At 36.0% G+C, this 18,292-nt stretch overlaps 1 protein-coding gene across 1 annotated transcript; it reads right to left on the bottom strand.

The window, feature by feature from the left end:
• Positions 1–9,623: 9,623 nt before the first annotated feature.
• On the bottom strand, positions 9,624–11,629 carry LOC148697794 (expansin-A12-like). The gene is made up of 3 exons (XM_088690223.1): positions 11,434–11,629; positions 10,418–10,727; positions 9,624–9,939 (listed from the first exon to the last, which is right to left on the bottom strand). Exons 1-3 carry the CDS (start codon positions 11,567–11,569, stop codon positions 9,624–9,626), a joined length of 762 nt encoding a protein of 253 aa, XP_088546349.1. The 5' UTR covers positions 11,570–11,629.
• Between the last annotated feature and the right edge of the window lie 6,663 nt (positions 11,630–18,292).

Below are 18,292 nucleotides of genomic sequence, written 5' to 3'. Positions count from 1 at the left end.
TTCAAAATTGTTAAATGGAATGGGCTGGCAATTCAGAGGACCATCTCATAGCAAGTCCTTCGAAGGTAGGGGAGAATATCTTGCACATCCACACGTCGTTTCTGCTACATAAGGCCATTACATTTTGATAATGCAAGATGTGATATTCTGGATCAGAATCTATGCAGAAGTACTTAAACCTAGGTTGAGAGAACTTCTTTGGAGGTGGTGCAAATTGGATTATCGAGGAAAGATGACCCCTAACTTTAGCAACAACCTTGCTGGAGAGGCAGTTTCCAAGCGTCTCTCAAAGTGTCCCTCTAGTCATTGTAGTTCAGTGGTCTATGTCATTCTTGTTCTTCAGACGATTTTGGAACATTAAAGTCTAGGTGCTGGGGTTCTATGCGAAACACTAGTGCAGTGTCCAAGGGATAAGAGTCTGACTCGGAGTCTGCAAGGGCATGGTTAACAATATGGCCTTCGTGTTTCCGTGTGCATGCGTTCAAATTAGCAACCTCATATGAAGTCGAAAAGTATGTAGACACGATTGGTTGTCCTACTGGAATTATTATACTTAAGTTCCTATAAGCAAAGACATGAACTTGGGTTTATGGGGTAGCCTTGCAGGAGTTTTCCAAGGCCTTCATTTGACTTTTGATATCCACAAAATTTATGCGGTGGGAAGCCGTGTAGGTTTTCTACTGTTCGCCGACATAAGTGTTGATATTTTGCAAGGTTTTCCATATGTGATCCATGGTATGAGGGGTTCTAGTCCTAGGCACATCATTGTTCCATAGGAAGGTTGAAGCATCAAGGACCTGATTGCTTACGCCTGGGATGTTTAGGCATTGGGAAGTGGATTGTTTCTCATTGAGGCGTTAACATTGGCATTAACTGAACTTTCTTTGACAGACATGATTGAGGTAGAGTAATTTTTGGTGGGGGGAATATGAATTGTCTTTTAATAAAAGCAACAATTGTTGAAACCAAATTCATGCACCATTGTGTGTGAATGAGATGCACATACTCGACTACCTGTAAAATGGCAAATAATTGTAAGATCACCTTGGCACCGATGGGATATCGGTCCAAGACTCTCCAACGGTCAAGCTAGTAAGCAATTTTATACTTAAATAGTAGGCAAGAGATTAAGTATGCGATAATTGCATTACTCGAGATGAACCTAGGAGAGTGTATTTATAATAGTCGAGAGAGAGTCTTTTCAGGATATAAAATCTGTATTAAACCGGAAGAATCCAAGAAGATATCTAGGAGTAGATATTGCATCTTATTAGAAGTATGATTACTTACGGCACATGACAATCACTAAATTGTAGAAATCTCCAAGAATATAGGAAACTTATTTGATTCTTAATGGGATCAGGTTTCCATATCTTGCGGAATAAGAATGGTCTATCCAAGGCATATATCATTTGATTTGGTGATGGATCCTGTGAAAATATGGAGGACCTTTTTCTTCTCTCCTCCATCAGTTGGTTATGGATCTGGCGACAACAAACTACATCCCTTGCTTTTTATTGTTGTTTATGGCATTTTCGTGTTGCTTATCTTTTTTCCTAGGTGAGATAAGTTCCCTGGTATAGGCTTGCTTCTTCTCTTGCAACCAAAAAAAAAAATTCATGCATCATGTGTTTATTAATAGAAGACTAATCGAAATTTAACTTTGGACCTCAATTGCTAACGGGCTTACCATGAGAGTTTAATTAATAACCTTTTCACCATGAGGGTCACATAGAGAGTACAGTATCATAGCAGGGACTAAAAAAAGGTTTAGCCTATTTTTAATTCCCAATCACATACCTTGGGTTAGTTTTTATTTTTATTTTTTTAATTTATTTTTTTGAACTAACGATATTATCTACACTAAGACGGAGAGATTGTCCTTATCCTCACAATGAGCTAGCAATAATGTGGTTCAAATTCACATTTGACAAGAATTGAACTTAAGACCTCTCACTTATAAGTGAAAATGAATACCACTAGATCATAGTACTAAGTGGCTACCTAGGTTAGTTTTAGTTGCAATGCCAACGCTTCCACCTTTCTTGGTATGTCATTCAAGCGCATGACGTGGCCCAACGTGGGCCCACATGGATGAGTTTCTCACCATAACTTGAGAGAAAGGATCCTTGCCAAATCCTCTTTGTAAGGATCCTGGAGATCCTCCAATCACATCCATTCATTGTACATTGTGCAACCAGTTTTCGTCAGGTACTGTTTAAATTCAATTTTAAATAAAAAAATTTACAATGATTTGTGACCGCACGATGTACGATGAACATATGTGATTTGAGGATCCCCGGGATCCTCACAAAGAGGATCTGGCGAGGATTCTCTTGCTTAACTTGACACATTAATTTGGATTTCTACCAAAATTTGATACTTCGATGCCGTATGTATTATATAATAATAATAATAATAAGGGGGTTGTCTTGGCTAACCCTGCTTAAACAAAAGGGTAATGATAATGAGACCAAATGATGTGGTGGTTGATGATTGGATTATTACTTAAGTGCTGATTAACGTGCTTATTTCCTACTGATGACATATCATTTGATTTGCAAATTTGGTTTAAAATTTAGTTTTCCTAGCATTATCCTAAATGAAAACTAGCTATAATGTGGAATTCCAAAATATAACATAACAAATATTCGATCCCCAAATATTTTTTTAACAAACGATATTATCTGCACTAAGGGGGTGGGGAATTGAGGGCTAAGCTTCACAATGGGCTAGCAATAATGTGGTTCGAATTCACCTTTGGCGAGAATCGAACTCAAGACTGTTCACTTACAAATGAAGATGAATACCATTAAACCGTAGTACCAAAACGCCAAATCAAAGACACCCATTTAGCGAACATATAGATCCATAATCCACAAAAACCTTAACTAGAAGTCAAGTGAGTAGCATGTTGGATTGAACTTTTAAGTGGGGAGTCGTCAAGGCTGGAATTATGCGACGACCAATGAATTGTATGCAATTTCTACCATAATTTGATGGTGGTGAACTAATTTGGTACTTCTTTTCCAAGCCTTAATTGCAGAGAACTCCACTGCGTTATCCCTACAACAATACATTGTACATGTAAAAGAAATTTGATATTCAATAATTTAGGGTTTTTCTCTTACCTTATATACTTCAGAGAGTTTTAAAACGTGCGTGCCCTAATCAGCATATTTGGCAATATATACCAAAAATGAATTTATTTCTTCTTTCCATAAAAAAAGAATGTGAAATTCTCGTACATGCATTTGGGCTGTGCCACCCAAAGCTGTTTCCCTTGGGATAAAAATTACCTTAAGCCATTAAGATGTATCATAGTTTCCTTTCATGCATTTTTGTTCTTAGACTATATAAGTCTTACAAAGCATATGGAATTTCCCACAACACTCTCATACTCACATAGAGCTAGTGGCTAGTACTCTTCCCCTTGTTTTCTATACTCTCTAGTATACTTTCCAAATCCTATTCCTCAGAGACTCATGGCTTTCCCTAGGAACAACAATGGTAGCAGCAACATCACTACTAGTTCCCAAAACCCGAATCTCATCCCCACTCTTCAGAGGTCAAACGTTTATAGCAATCTCCAATTGCCTATTTCCAACCGATACTCATATGTCAATAGCCCTCTCGTTCATACTCAGAGGGCTCAATACCAACAACCACTAGCTGGTGTCGCTAACTGGCCTGGAGTGAGACCATTTCAGCAAAACATGCATGTATTGCAAACCTCATCATCAATCAATGTAAATGCATATCGGGGTGTATCGGTGCTCTCCACGGTAACATTTCAACCACATCAATTAACTCACTTTCCAGACAATATTACAGTTAATAACACTTTCATTTTGCCTGGAATATTCAATGCTCTGAGGCTGCCTCAACACTTGGCAAGGGGAATTCAAGTTCCATTTAATCCATTTCATCAAGTACCATCAACCCGCCCATCCCTAATAACCAATCTTCTGAATATTAGTCCTAACCCCATCATGTCTAGGGCTAGTACTGGACCTAGACTTCCATCATTCTCTTCCAATATTAATATTGGAAGACCAACCTTTATGAGCAACCAAGCTCAAGTCCAACCCACTACTACTCGGGCTACTAGCCCTACAACACCTAATTTTGTCCCAACCCCAGTCTTTCCAAGGATTCCCCCGAATCCACAGGCGCCGTCTGCCTCAAGCAATAATTCTGGCCCTAGTCATGTTGTTAGGGAGGAGAATACTACTACTGTTGCTACTGCTGCTGTACCTACAACAACGACAACGACGATAGCATCTCAGCCTCAGCCTCGACCCCAGACCCAAGCCCAACCTCAGAGGGAGCATAAGTGCTCTCAGTGTGACAAATTTTTTTTGACTGGAAGTGCCTTGGGAGGGCATATGAGTTTCCACTCAAGAAAAAGGAAACTGGAAGAAGAAACAACAAGTCGTGGGAAAAGATTCCAGCCTTTAGGCTACAGTTCTTTCTTTCATTTGGTTAATGATCTAGGCTTTGAAAGCGGCTCATCTTCTTGCTTTAGAGCCAACCCCACCACCGTGAATGCTAGTGGTCCAAGTGATCCAAGTACCTCAATGCGGAGTGAGAATGCTGGTGCCGAAGGAACTGAAGCACCTTCAATAAAACGAGAAGAGGATGAAGATGAAAAGGGGCCTAGCTAGTGGAAATCATCGTTGTAGAAGCCTAGAAGGCATTCTTTCTGAAGGGTTTTGATAGTTGTATCACCTTTGTTTCTTATCTCTCTCATTATATATTTTTCCCGTTTAATTAATAATTAAGTCTGAAATTTCAAGTTCTCAATGTACATGTTTCATCAGATTTTTTTGATGATTGAGAGTGAAAAGTAAATCTGATAGACTTCTATGTGTGTATAACATGAATTCTGAAGGAAACTGTTTAATCTTCTTCATAACATCATATTACAATTTTATTTGTAGAAATGTTAATTTTAGTCAGTTTTTTTTTTTTTTTGAAGGATCGGGTAAAACATAGAAGTGTAATATGGGTAAATATGGAAGACTAATTTATTGTCACGTTTCAAGAATTCGGCGAGACGTGATGTATATAATAAATGCGATTCATTGCACTTTCTCTTGAAAGGCTATGCAATTTATATATCCAGCGTAGATCGTTAATAATTTTTTGTATAGATTATTTGAAACAAATGATGGTCAATTTGCTAATACATATTTATTAGTCTAATATAGTTTTAAGATAGACTATAAATCCAAAGCACATAAGTAACCCTTAATCCCCTAAATGACGTTGCATGTTTTCATATAATCACAAGACCAACACCAAAAAGGTTATATTGTCACCTGCTTGTTGGAATGATAAAACAAATCTCTTCCCTTGTTTCTTTAATGTTTTTCTGACAAAGAAAATGGTTTTAAAAAAATTTAATTAGCAACATCTGCATGCGCAAACTATACGTATACTATATATTCATAATCCATGCTGTATGATGCTAATCAAATAGACGGTTAATTGGTATTACTTCTTTGAGTAGCACTATTTTTAAAACTTTTTGTTGCGCCCCTATCTCTAAAGGGCGAGGGTGGCGGCCTTGATTTGGTGCCCCTCCAAGATTCCCCCCCGGTAAACTCGGGCTTTAACTAGAGTAGCTCTAGTCTTAATCCGTCTTTAGGGAGTGAAGTGAATCGGGCATGATATAATAAGTTGTGAAGAATTAGTTTAGAATGTATCTGCTATTTTAGCCATATTCATAGCGCTCGTTCTTTCTGCTTTGAATATCTCTATACCGCCAATTGCCTTTATTACCCTTTTTTTTTTTTTTTTCTTCTTTTGATGGATTAAGGATAGATGGTTATATCATCAATAGATAAAAATAGGAGATTTCCCCTATATGGAGTGAGTGTGGGCCTCGAGAGGGATGAGTTGTTGAGGTGGAAAAACATTTAAAGTGCTTTATGGAAGAAACACATATTTAATTCAATTTTTGTTAATAACAATTTTGCATATGCGTGTGGGTTTTTTAGTAAAAATGGTTCCTGAGTCGACATTACTCCTCACTTTGACCATTAAGATTGAAAATCGATAGAAGTGATTCCTAAGTTTGTCCAATCAACCCGTTCCCTTGCTTTTCCATTTAACGGAGATTTTTCACGAAATGACCAAAGTGAGGAGTTATGCGAATTTCAGGGACCACTTTTATCGATTTTCAATGTTAGGGACCAAAGTGAGGAGTTATGTCAATCTCAATGACCATTTTGGCTAAAAAGCCTATATGGTGAGTTTTTTTAATTATTTTTTTTAATTTTTTAATTTTTAATTTAGAAAAACATGGCTAAAGTGAGGAGTTATCACTGTTCTAAAAATTCTCGTATGTTGGCCACCATTTCGATTAATCCTTAGGCGTTTGAAGATTAAAAAATTGCATCTAAACCTACTTAGCGTCTGCCTGAAGCTCACTTCGACAGAAAATCAACAACTTTAATTTTGCTTTTTATTTTTTTTCAACAAAATGTAAGAGACTTGTTGAGTACTTGGATAAATTCTGAAGGAAATTGTTTAATCTTCTTCGTAACATCATATTGCATTTTTATTTGTAGAAATGTTAATTTTAGTCATTGGTTTTTTTTTTTTTTTGGGAGGATGGGGCAAAACATAGAAGTGTAATATTGGTAAGGGATGTTTTGATATAGACCCCTCATTTTTAGGCTTCTTAGATTAAACATCTGTTCAATTTAACAATTTGATAAAACATTCTCCTACAATTTTGGTGCCATGTGTACTCTAATTAACTCATTGTAATGTACCGAAATTACATATTTTGCCATAGCCTTTAACATATCTCTTTGTCGTATCCAATTTCTTCACCCCAAAATGCACGCAAGTTTCCTAGATTCTTGCTAACTAATGTCTCAGAGTTTTAATCTGGGAAGAATACTTGTTGAATATTAGAAGGATTTGAATTTGAGGATATTAATAATGTTATTTTTCTAGTGAATTTTATTTTCCAGCGGCACTTCTTTCCTATGAACATACCATAAGTTTCGGAAGCCTTCTTTTTGTACCGTGGTCAACGTTGGTATATATTCAAGTTCTAGTTACTGATTTTTATTCAATTATCAGTTAGGTGCGTTGATTTTGATTGTCTTTCGAAGTCAAAGGTTTTGATTAAACGAAAAAAAATAAAAATGAAAAATTGATTAATCTAGGTATATATGAAGCTGTTCTTGAGTTAAAAAAATGATTCATGCGTTAGGGACGATGCATGTTGTGTATTAGCCAAATTGTTAACTAGGGTTTTAGCATTAATTGAATTAAGAATCCCATATGGAGCTTCGGTTGGATCTCAGATCCATCCAACTTGCTAGGAGTTACACCGCAACGTACGTAGCTAGTATAAGAAGTTGAGGGTCTTGAGCAAGGCTATGATTGGTACATTCGTTAGCGTACTGCTACATCTCTTTAGTGTACTGCTACATCTCTTCTTGTAGTGTGCTTGAACATGAATATTATATGCTATTTGGTTTTGATAGTCTTTTGAATTCTAAGATTTTGATCGCAAATTTTAATTGGTAAACATGGTTTTGTCAAACGTTTCCGAGACCTCGCCTTTGACTGCTATGACAAAAAGAATGAGAAAGCCCTTGTAGAGATCTGTATTAGTAACATTATCGCTGACTATAAGGTGTACTTGGAGAACATCGGTATCAGCTAATTCTTGAGGCTTCTAGAAGCTGTGAGGAATACTAGCTTGTCAGTCAAGCCTTCCACAAGGAAACCCTGGAAAACTCACAAGAAGAAAACTCATCATGCCCTAGCCGTGGATGATAGATTTGACTCCAACCCACGGAAAATGAAGGAAAGAGATAGCAATAGGGAAACTTATTCTCCACTAGCATGCAACGACGAGGAATTCCAAGCCATCCTCGACACCATGCTCGCATATGAGGCCATCAAGTTGCCCCAGCCGTACAAAACCCATTCCAGTGAAGATAAAAATGATCCCAGGTACTGTTGCTACCATCAGTATGTGGGGCATCCTTCTATTGTATGCCAAACTTTGCAAAAAATTCTCCATGCAAAAATCCGCAAAGGGACGCTAGAGCTACCATGCAAGACGCAAGCCATAAACGCTGACCCTCTGTTGAAACGCCGAGAGAACGAGGTAGCATCTGTCATCACATGCTCCAAAGACGACGATGCCTATCACCCGTGGATCATCGACCCTAAGCCACCGGAAACCATCTGGGAACCTTCTGGAAGCATGAAGGAGACTTTCTGGTGCAAATACTCAAAGCCACAAAGATGTGACACACCATGGTCCCAAGCTGAAAGATGGGGAGAGAAGAGTGAAGACATCATGGATTTTTCCCCAAGCTATGATGACGAGGTCTTCACCTTCGAGATGTCGGAAGAATACAGCTCGGGAACACCAGAAAGACAACAAAACAACCAGGAAATGACGGCTGTGACTTCGCATAACCTTTCTGACATGGAAACTGATGTAGTAGAGCGCTACCTTTCCTAAGGGCAATGACCTATTACAACACAAACCCTCCAGGGAAATACAAAATTCAAATCTCCCTTCGATCAACTTGGATGTAGGTTTCAAAACCCCATCTTAGGCCTTGGTTAAGCCTTGTACCTTTGAGAGGAAATGATCTCTCTTCGAAGTAGGCCTTACTATAAGAAAAAAAATTCCATTGTGCCAAAAAGGTATTTAGAAAATTTTTTAATTAATTATTAAACCCACTTCTGCACATAACAAAAAATTTTACAAAATTATGGCGGAATGATTATATTGATTTACGACACTTATTTTCAAGGACTACATTCATCAACTTTCAATTTTAGGGACCATCTTGATGGTGTGGGTCAATTTTAGGGACCATCTTGATGGTGTGTGTCAATTTTAGGAACCATTTGTGATAAAAAAAAATAAAAAAAAAGACCCGTAAATCTTGTGGGGTCTATTTATGTGCCACATCATCACTTAATGGAATTTTTTAACATAATTGTGACGGAAGGACTACATTGATTTGCGACACCTATTTTTAGAGATTATATTGATTGATTTTCAATTTTATGGATTATCTTGATGATAAGGGTCAACTTCAAGAACTATTTGTGATAAAAACCCTTCTTTTTATCCCTGATCAATGAACTACTGCCGTTGCTTTCAATAAATAAAAAAAATATAAAAAATAATAAAAAAAGAAAGAAATTGACTCTGAAGAAACTTTGACCATTATATTTCATACTAAAGATTAATGGATAATCTAAATAAGTAACTGGATCTTACGTTCTATAGTTTATGTGTTGAATGATTTTGGAGTAATGTCTTGGCTGGGGAATAATGCTTACAAATTATTGGCAGATAATAATTATACATGCAGATGTTAAATTGTTCATTTCCTTGTTCCCTTTATAAATTTAGATGGGCAAGGAGCAGGACTATGAAAATAAGTATAAACATTGCTGCTGCAACTTTATACATAAACTAAGAAATAAAAATTCAAAAGATGAAATGTCGTAATTGTATAATATATTTATTAATTTCTATATATAGTTGAATAAACATACAAATACAATAATGATTCCCAACTTGTTTTGATGAATTAGTTAAGAATGAATGGTACGTAAGATCAGAACTGGTTGCGGGATGAAAATGTTTGCCCAAACCCCCAAGTGGAAGGAACAACATTAGAAAATACAAGTGCTCTTCCATCAATCAATGTGAGCTTAAACGAGAGTCTCTGGTTTCGAAGGTCGATGCTGCTTTGCCAATTTGCACCCCAGTTCCTGTGCATGGGCAGCCACGTTCCACTTCTCATCCTCGACCCTCTAATCCATGCAGTCTTCACGTCACCGCTTCCGCCGACGTTGGAGATCATCACCATGTTGAAACTTGACTGTCCCTTCAAGGTGAATCGGACTCCGCCTCTTCTTTTACACGACACCCTTTAGTTCATACACACATTGCAAAGTGGATGCTCGAGGTTATTAATTACAATATTCGACAATTAAAAGTGTTGTTAGTTATAATATGGAGTTGCTATTGACCGTCTAAATATGTAATCATGTATTAATTCATTCTTTTTTTTATAAATAAGAAGTGTTGGATGACATTTTTGAAGTGTGCTAATTAACATTTCTCATAATATATCAAACCAACACAACGATCAATTAATAATGTATATTTGAATTATAATGCAACAATCAATATAAGGTCCAGACTATACTCAAGTTCGAATCTCCTTTAAGGGGGTGGGTTTAGCCTCACAATGAGCTAGTAATAATGTGGTTCAAATTCGTCTTTGGCGAGAATTGAACCTAAAACCTCTCATTTACAATCGAAGAGGAATACCACTAGACTGTAGTACTAAGTGGCCCTGTGAATTATTGTGTAATAAATATATATTGACCACATTGTTGATACCTTCTATAAACGATAGGAACTATGCCTTCATTGCCTTGTCGGGCAATGCGAAGAAAAGCAGGCATGGACATGTCAAAGTGTTGGTGGGGAAAATTGCACCACCCTCCGTTGTTGTTTGGGGGGCAGAAATTGGTGGCGGAAACTGTCACAGAACGACCTCGAAGGCACCACTTCGGATCTGTGTTGTAGTTGCATATTAATTGGTAACAAGCCCCACACGCCTCGCCTCCTCTGAAAAGTGTGCTACTCACGGCCGCCGTGTTCACTCCAAAACCCGCGTGGATGGTATTGTCATAACCACAAGCACCACCTGCGTACACATATGATCAACAATATTGTTATTAAGATTTTGTTTCGTTAAAACCAAAATCTATTGCATGAGATTTGATCCAAAATTTTCTATAACAAAGTAAAGACTGCATGCCATTAAACCAGCCGATCATTGGCAATAATGTTATTAAGTTTCAATTTTTATTGACATTATTAAATGATGGCCACCGAGTACTGCACAAACTCATTTATATATAATCCAATTCGAGCATGTCACGTCCGCACAAGTTAATAAAAAAAAAAAAATAGTATGATTAAAACAATTTTTAAAATATAAAATGCGTTGTAAATACACTCTTAAAATATATTTAATATTAAAAAAATGTGAGGCAGCGGGAGGACATTTTTTAAAAACATAATTAAAAAATTAATAAGAAAACATATTATCAGCACTCTAGAAAACAATTCTAAAATAATAATAAGAAATTAACTAGTAAAGTTACACAAATGAAACAATATATTTTCTCATCTAGTAAGCTAGGTAGACCAACTTTTAGACCAAATTTGCAAATTGAATGATGCGTTCGCCAATAACAAATAAACATGTTAATCAACACTTAAGTGATAATTCAATCATCAATAACTATGTTATATAGTTTACAAATTAAATTTGGTCTAAATAGTTGGTCTCTCTAACAATAAGAATTTTTTTTATCAACCTAGCATTAAGAATTCAAGTGACTTACCAAGGGTAGCTGGGTCCTGGTTGGTCCCATAGAAAGTTGCATGACCACTAAGCCATCCATTGGCTTCAACATTGGTGATAGCAAACAAGAAAATATTCCAGAAAAGAGCACAAGAAACTGCAATACTACACCCCATTTTAATTCTCTATCTAAACACACACAAATGTAATTTGCCAAATTTGTTCTCGAACAAACTCTCAAGTACTTCAAAATATATCTTGAAGAAGCCGCTTCCCTTTAGTGTTTATAGACTGATGAAAAAAGGATTGTCGGTGACTAAAATAAAATAAAATGCAAATTATCATTAATGCATGCATGATGTCGTATTTTACAAAAATCAGTATTTGCAAAGGATACGCGTTTTCCTACGTCTTATGAAGTACGGAAAAACATGTACGGTAGAGGGACTGACATTTTTTAAACATGAGAGAGCAAGTGCATGTGATGGCAGCTAAGTAGTGTGCGACCTGCTGTTTCTTCAGAGTAACATGTCGGTGATTTTGTTGGGCATTGGAAAATCAATGAACTGATACGATGATGACCAAATTCAAGTGCTATGAACATGCACGAAGCTACCAATCTGAGTTTCCAATTACTTAGTACAAACTCAAATATGGACACGATCGATTTACTGCTAAACAGAACAATGAACATATTTTGGTGGTGACTTCAAATGAGTTGGATGAATTTAAACTAGTCTTTATGCACGAGCGATTTAGAGTTTGGATTAATTTAAACGAGCCTTCATACACGTGCGTGAGCACGTGCAGAAGGCATTTTCTGAATTACGATGTGTTATGCGCGACTTACACGTTGTAAATGTATTTATAAGCGTGAATTGCTTCAATAATTTTTTTTTATGACAAAAAGAAAGTCAAATATTTGAAGTAAATTAATAATATTAGACGATGCTACAAGAAACCCTTCATAAACCAATTAAAGCAGCTCAATCCACCCCTTAGTGTAGATAACATCATTTGTTTAAAAAAAATGACCATTTGAGAACTAATTGAATCACATTATTGTGCGCGTGCGAAATGCTTTCTTTTATCACCGACAGTACGCGTCTCTTAAAATGTTTTGAACGTATTTAAAAATAGAGAAAATAATATTTAATAAACAACTGATTGAGTCACATTATTGCTAACTTATTGTGAGGCTAAGTCTAGTCCCCTTCCCCCTTAGTGTAGATAATATTGATTGTTAGGGAAAAAAAAAAAAAAAAAACAATCCTTTGACAACTAATTGAATCACATTATGCGCGTGCAAAAGACTTTTTTTATAACCGGCACTACGTACCTCTTAAGATGTTTTGAACGTATTTAAAAATAGAGAAAATAATATTTAATAAACAACTTGTTGAATCTCATTATTGTTAGCCCACTGTAAGGCTAATCTCACCCCTTCCCCCTTATAGCACTTCCAAAGTACTTTTTAGCCCTGTGGACAGGCTCCATTTGCAATCCAATCCCCTCCCAAAGTGGCGCCAGCCCATGCGGGCAATTGGGCTGAGGGGGAGCTCGTGGGAAAGCTCAAGCGCAAGTCCAAGGCCAAAGCGCCTGAGGGGGAGTGATGCAAAGCTGACATCAGCATGAAGTCAGCCATGTTATAAAAACTTTTGCACCAGGTGCGTGCATAACACGCGCTCGTGGGGGCGCATTACATAGAAGATTTTAGGCAGTGGGACCCGCTCTCGCCCGTTGGATTTCAATGGCCCTTATTTTTTTTTTTTTTTTTTTTTTTTTTACCCTTCAATTTCCAAAGGTAAAAAAACAAAATTCAAAACTCCCCCAACGGCTAGATGACGTGGCACAATCTAAGCCGTTCGATTCCAAATCAATAGTTCACATTTTTTGGCTTTAAAATTAAAAAAAAAAAAAATCTGATATTTTATCGTTATGCCACATGTCACAATTTGGAGGGTTGGATTTCAAATTTTCTGTAATCCAACAGTATAAATTAATTAAGTTAATAAAAATTAAAAAAAAATGTTAAAATTTAATAAAAAAAATCCTTTTTTTTTTAAAATTAAAAAAAAATCCTTTTTTTTTAAATTAAAAAAAATTTATTTTTCTATAAATACCTTATCATTATCTTCCACCTTACACTACACTTTCATATTTTCTCAAATACTTTCAACCACATTCCAATCTTTCTCTCAAAGTTTCTTTGTTTCAAAAAAAAAAAATGGCTAATGATGCAGGTACGAATTGGACGCTTATTGAAGATGTTACGTTGTGTTCTAGCTAGGTTGAAGTTACTCATGATCCGATTTACGGGTAATGAGATGCAGTTGCGAGAAATGTGGAGCAATATTCATTCCCTTTCTCTTGAGAAAATTGGTGGTAAAAAAACAAAACAATCGCTCTCAAGTCGTTGGAGAATACTCAGCCAATCGTTTATTCGTTGGAGAAACGTCTTGACACAAGCTAGTACTAATATTCGAAGTGTGGAAAATTACGCAGATCAGATAACAATATATTATTTATTTGTTTGTACTATACCCAAATTTACATTAGCTACTTTGATTATAATTTTTTCTTCTCCTGCATTTTGTAGACACTTCAAGCACAAGCTTCGTATAATGCCAAAAACAAAAACAAATCATTCAACCAATGGGAATGTTGGAATATTGTCAAAGATTGTCCCAAATTCAAAGTTGTGCATATCGGTCCAGAAGTTGTCATGAACAGCACCCTTCTACACTCTACGCCAGATCACAACTCGCATGTTCATGAAAGTGACACATAACAAGTGCCAGAAACGACCCTTGAAAAAGTGTGGGGGTCAACCCGTTATCCACTTAGGCCTTAAGGTAAGAAGGCTTCAAAGAGAAAAGGGAGTTCTTTCAAGAATGATTATGAAAAATATATGGAAGAACTTGCTCACCAAGATGAATTGATTTTGGCGCGGGAAATGGCTAAATTTGAGGCTGAAAGGTTAGAGATGAGGCAAAAGTTGCAGCTGTTGAGAGATTATTTCAAGCTAATAAGAGAGAAAGAGAGCTACTTAGGCAAGAAAGGGAAGTGCTTAAAAAAGAAAGAATGACTCAACAAGATCATGACATTATGAACATGCCTGTAGATGGGATGTCTCTGAATTCTAAATATTATTGGAATTTGGACAAAGCAGACATGATGCGAAGGAAGCGTGAAGGAGACGAGAGAGAAAGTGGCGATGGTCCTAGCACCACAAATTGGTTAGATGATGATTTTCCATTCACGAGGGACTAGGGAATTTTTTGTATAATCGAAGCCCATAATTTCCAATCATTTTGGGTTGTAATTTCATATTTATTTAATTTGGTACTCTATGTAATTTCGTATTTATTGAATTTAGTACTTTACGTAAGTTCGTATTTATTTAATTTAGTACTTTATTTAAACTAAGAGTATGTTTATTTAATTAGGAACTTTATTTAAACTAAGAATATCTTTATTTAATTTGGTACTTTATTTAAACTAAGAGAATCTTTATTCAAATAACATAAACACATCAAATAAAATTGCATAAACACACCAAATAAAAAAAAAACCACACTAAATGAACTTAAAAAACACACCAAATAAAAAAGCCACACTAAATTAAAAAACACACCAAACAAACTAAGAGCATTCTTCTTCCACCACAAGCTTGTTTTTAAGTTTCTTGAGCTTGTTTCAATCCCCACAAGTGCTCTATCAAGTCACTTTGCCGGGCTTTGTGATAGTATGAGGATTGGAGTGAAGTATATCGTTGAATGAGCCTTTCTTTGTAACGTTCATCCCTTTGTAATGGCTCGTGTTATACGGGTTCTTTGGTGGCGTCATAAACACAATATATTTGTGTTTTGGAATTGTTCATCGTGTCTAGCTCAAATTCATCAATGACATCATAATCATACTCATCTTCCACAATCATGTTGTGAAGAATGATACACGTCATCATGATGGATTTAAGCGACTTTAAATCAAACAATATGGCAACACCCTTGACAATCGCCTAACAAGCTTGGAGGATACCAAAACAACACTCCACATCCTTCCTACACCCCTCTTAACAACTTGCGAAGTGTTTTTCCTTTTCACTTTGTGGACGTGGCACTGTTTTGACAAATGATGTCCACCTTGGGTAAATGTCATCTACTAGGTAGTGTGCTCCGTCGTACTTATGTCCATTGACCCAATATGTGACTTTTGCTTTTCCTTATAGCACCTCGTTGAACACTGGAGATTGGGCAAGGACATTAAGGTCATTTTGAGCTCCTGGAACACCAAAAAAAACATGTCAAATCCATGTATCAAATGATGCCACCGCCTCCAAAATGATACTTTTTTGCTCTTTTTTTGTCCCTCTGTGCCATGCACTAGGATAGTTTTGCCAAGTTCAGTGCATACAGTCGATGGTTCCAATCATGCCAGGAAAACCTCGAATCTCACCCTTCTTCAAAAGCCTTTACAAGTCCATTGTTGTAGGTCTCTGGAGGTATTCTTTGGTGTAGATAGATTCGATTGCAAATCAAAACCTCATCAGGGACTCAAGAATGATTGATTTCCCCGTTCTCGCTATCTCATCCACTTAGTTTGTAGATGCTCCATATGCAAGCATTCGCAAGGTAGCAGTAATTTTTTGCTCAGGAAGGAGACCCATGACACCAAAAGCATCTTCCTTTTGCACAAAGTAAGAATCATGGTTGCAAACAACAATCATGATTTTATTGAACAAATGTCATTGCATTCTCAAATTGACGTCTAAAGTACGTATCAGGGAATGCATTGTTACTGACAAAAAAATCGTCCAAGAGATCCTTACCTCGTCGTTGCCTACTTCTATCAATGTTTGCGGAACGCCTAGGCCTGGAGGTCTCAGCCACAACTTGGATGACTCGACGAGGATGTGATGCTCTTTGGCTTCTTGTTTTGTCATCTCTCATTCTGCTTTCCTCATCCTCTTCCTCTTCCATCTCATTTTCTCCTTCCTGGAGATTGAACATTTCTTCCCCTTACTTAAACAATTCTTTCTTTTGCTCATCGATTTCCCACAACATCCTTGAAGAAGACATTGTAAGAAGGAATGAGAAACTATGAATAAGGATAGAGATTTTGAGAGATTTTGAGAGATTTTGATTTTGGTGTGTGAATTCTTAGGATGGATGGTGGGATATATGGAGAAAAAAGAAAGGATTAGGTTGTAGATAATGTCACGTGGCACGCCGTGATTTGTTAAAAATCTTATCGAAATCTATCATCAAAGATTCTAAACAGATTGTGACACATGGTGCGACGGGATTGGTTAAAAATTGTATTAGAAATCTATACTTAACGATTCTAAAAAGGTAACGACATGTGGCGCGACGGAATTGGATTAAACTCTTATCGAAATCTATCATAAAAAATTGTACTTTCGGATAATGACATGTGGCGTCACGAAACCGGTTAAAAATCATATCCGAAATTACAAATAAAATTATTTTTTATTATTTTATAAGATAAAAAATATTAATATTTTATTATCTATTGCCATAGCCATTCAGTTTAGGGGTGAAGATGCAAAAGGTAATTACTGTTCATTAAAGGCAGTTACTATTCAGTGGAGGGGATTCAATTGCCAATTGCCATGGGGGCCTTCCTACACTAGAAGTGCTTTTAGTGTAGATAATACCATTTGTTCAAAAAAAAAAAAAAACAATAATTTGATAATTAATTGAATCACATTATTATGCACGTGCGAAAGACCTTTTTTATAACCGACGCTACACGCCTCATAAGATGTTTTGAATATGTTTAAAAAAAAATAATAATAATATTTAATAAGCAACTAATTAAATCACATTATTGCTAGCCTATTGTGATGTACTAATTATAAAAAAAAATAAAAATAAAAAAACTGTACAAAAAGAATTAATTATTAAAAAAATCGTTTATACGATGAAAATACACCTGCATTATTTTGGGTTGCTTTTGAATTTTTTTGTTTGAGGGGCATTTTTGTTCAAAAACTTTTTGTGAAACCCGTGACCCCTAAAAGGACTATTGACTTTACATATAGAGATGTGTTTAATATTTTGCTTATTTTTTCTTTGTCATATGTGTTTATACTTTGATATGTAATTGCCGGAACTCTCTTTCTAATAACCGTGTGGTGGAATTATGAATTATTTCAAAGAGGGTGAATCTTAAATAACTATAAGAATGAAAGCATAATTAATAAGAAAAACTCATAAAATTACAAATAAATAATATCTCATAAAACAATATAATATCGTTACAATTATTCTCGACAAGTTTTCATAGTCAATCTTTCACAATTCAAAGAAGAATTTCAAAGATGGAGTCATGATGTCATGGAGGCACCAACGGCATTTGCGAAATGGGGGCCGGAATGGTCTGAATTGGAGAGGGCTTAAAAGCTAATTTACTAATTGAACTGTTTAGCTTTTAGGTTTGATAATAATACTAAATATTGTAATAGTGTTTAGGGATGTTATTACAAATAGTCCTTTATGTTTTGACAACTCAATAATTTGAATTTTTATGTTTCAAACTCATCAATTGTGTCTCTAATTTCTTAGTTTAGTCATCAATGTTGTCATTGTCGTCTAATTCCATTAAAAAATTCATTCGTGTGTTGATGTAGCACCCATTTGAGTCCCACAAAGCCAATTAGTCATGCCATGTGTAAATGTGTGTGTGTTAGCAATATTTGATAGATATCTTTTAATACCAATATGTCAATATAAAGTTGATATTAAGTACCAATACCATCCTTGGAGTCATTCTGAGTACTCTCATGGGTCATTTCGAACCAGTTGTAACACAACAGGAACCTTAATCATACGATAAAGTTGGACGACTCTTAAAACGGCCTACACATAAGTCCC

Source organism: Pyrus communis, chromosome 3, assembly GCF_041283825.1.
Source record: "Pyrus communis isolate YQ-2024b chromosome 3, ASM4128382v1, whole genome shotgun sequence".
Classification (NCBI taxonomy): Eukaryota; Viridiplantae; Streptophyta; class Magnoliopsida; order Rosales; family Rosaceae; genus Pyrus; species Pyrus communis.
The sequence above is the reverse complement of the archived record's forward strand: the minus strand, read 5'-3'. Positions and strand labels throughout refer to the sequence as shown.

Bases quoted from the DNA above. Each gene is read 5' to 3' on its own strand.
- LOC148697794 (XM_088690223.1), bottom strand. From the start codon at position 11,569: ATGGGGTGTAGTATTGCAGTTTCTTGTGCTCTTTTCTGGAATATTTTC. The intron at 10,728-11,433 runs GTAAGTCACTTG...ATGTGTACGCAG, and splicing joins CCAGGACCCAGCTACCCTTG to GTGGTGCTTGTGGTTATGAC. The intron at 9,940-10,417 runs GTATCAACAATG...TATGAACTAAAG, and splicing joins GTTCCTATCGTTTATAGAAG to GGTGTCGTGTAAAAGAAGAG.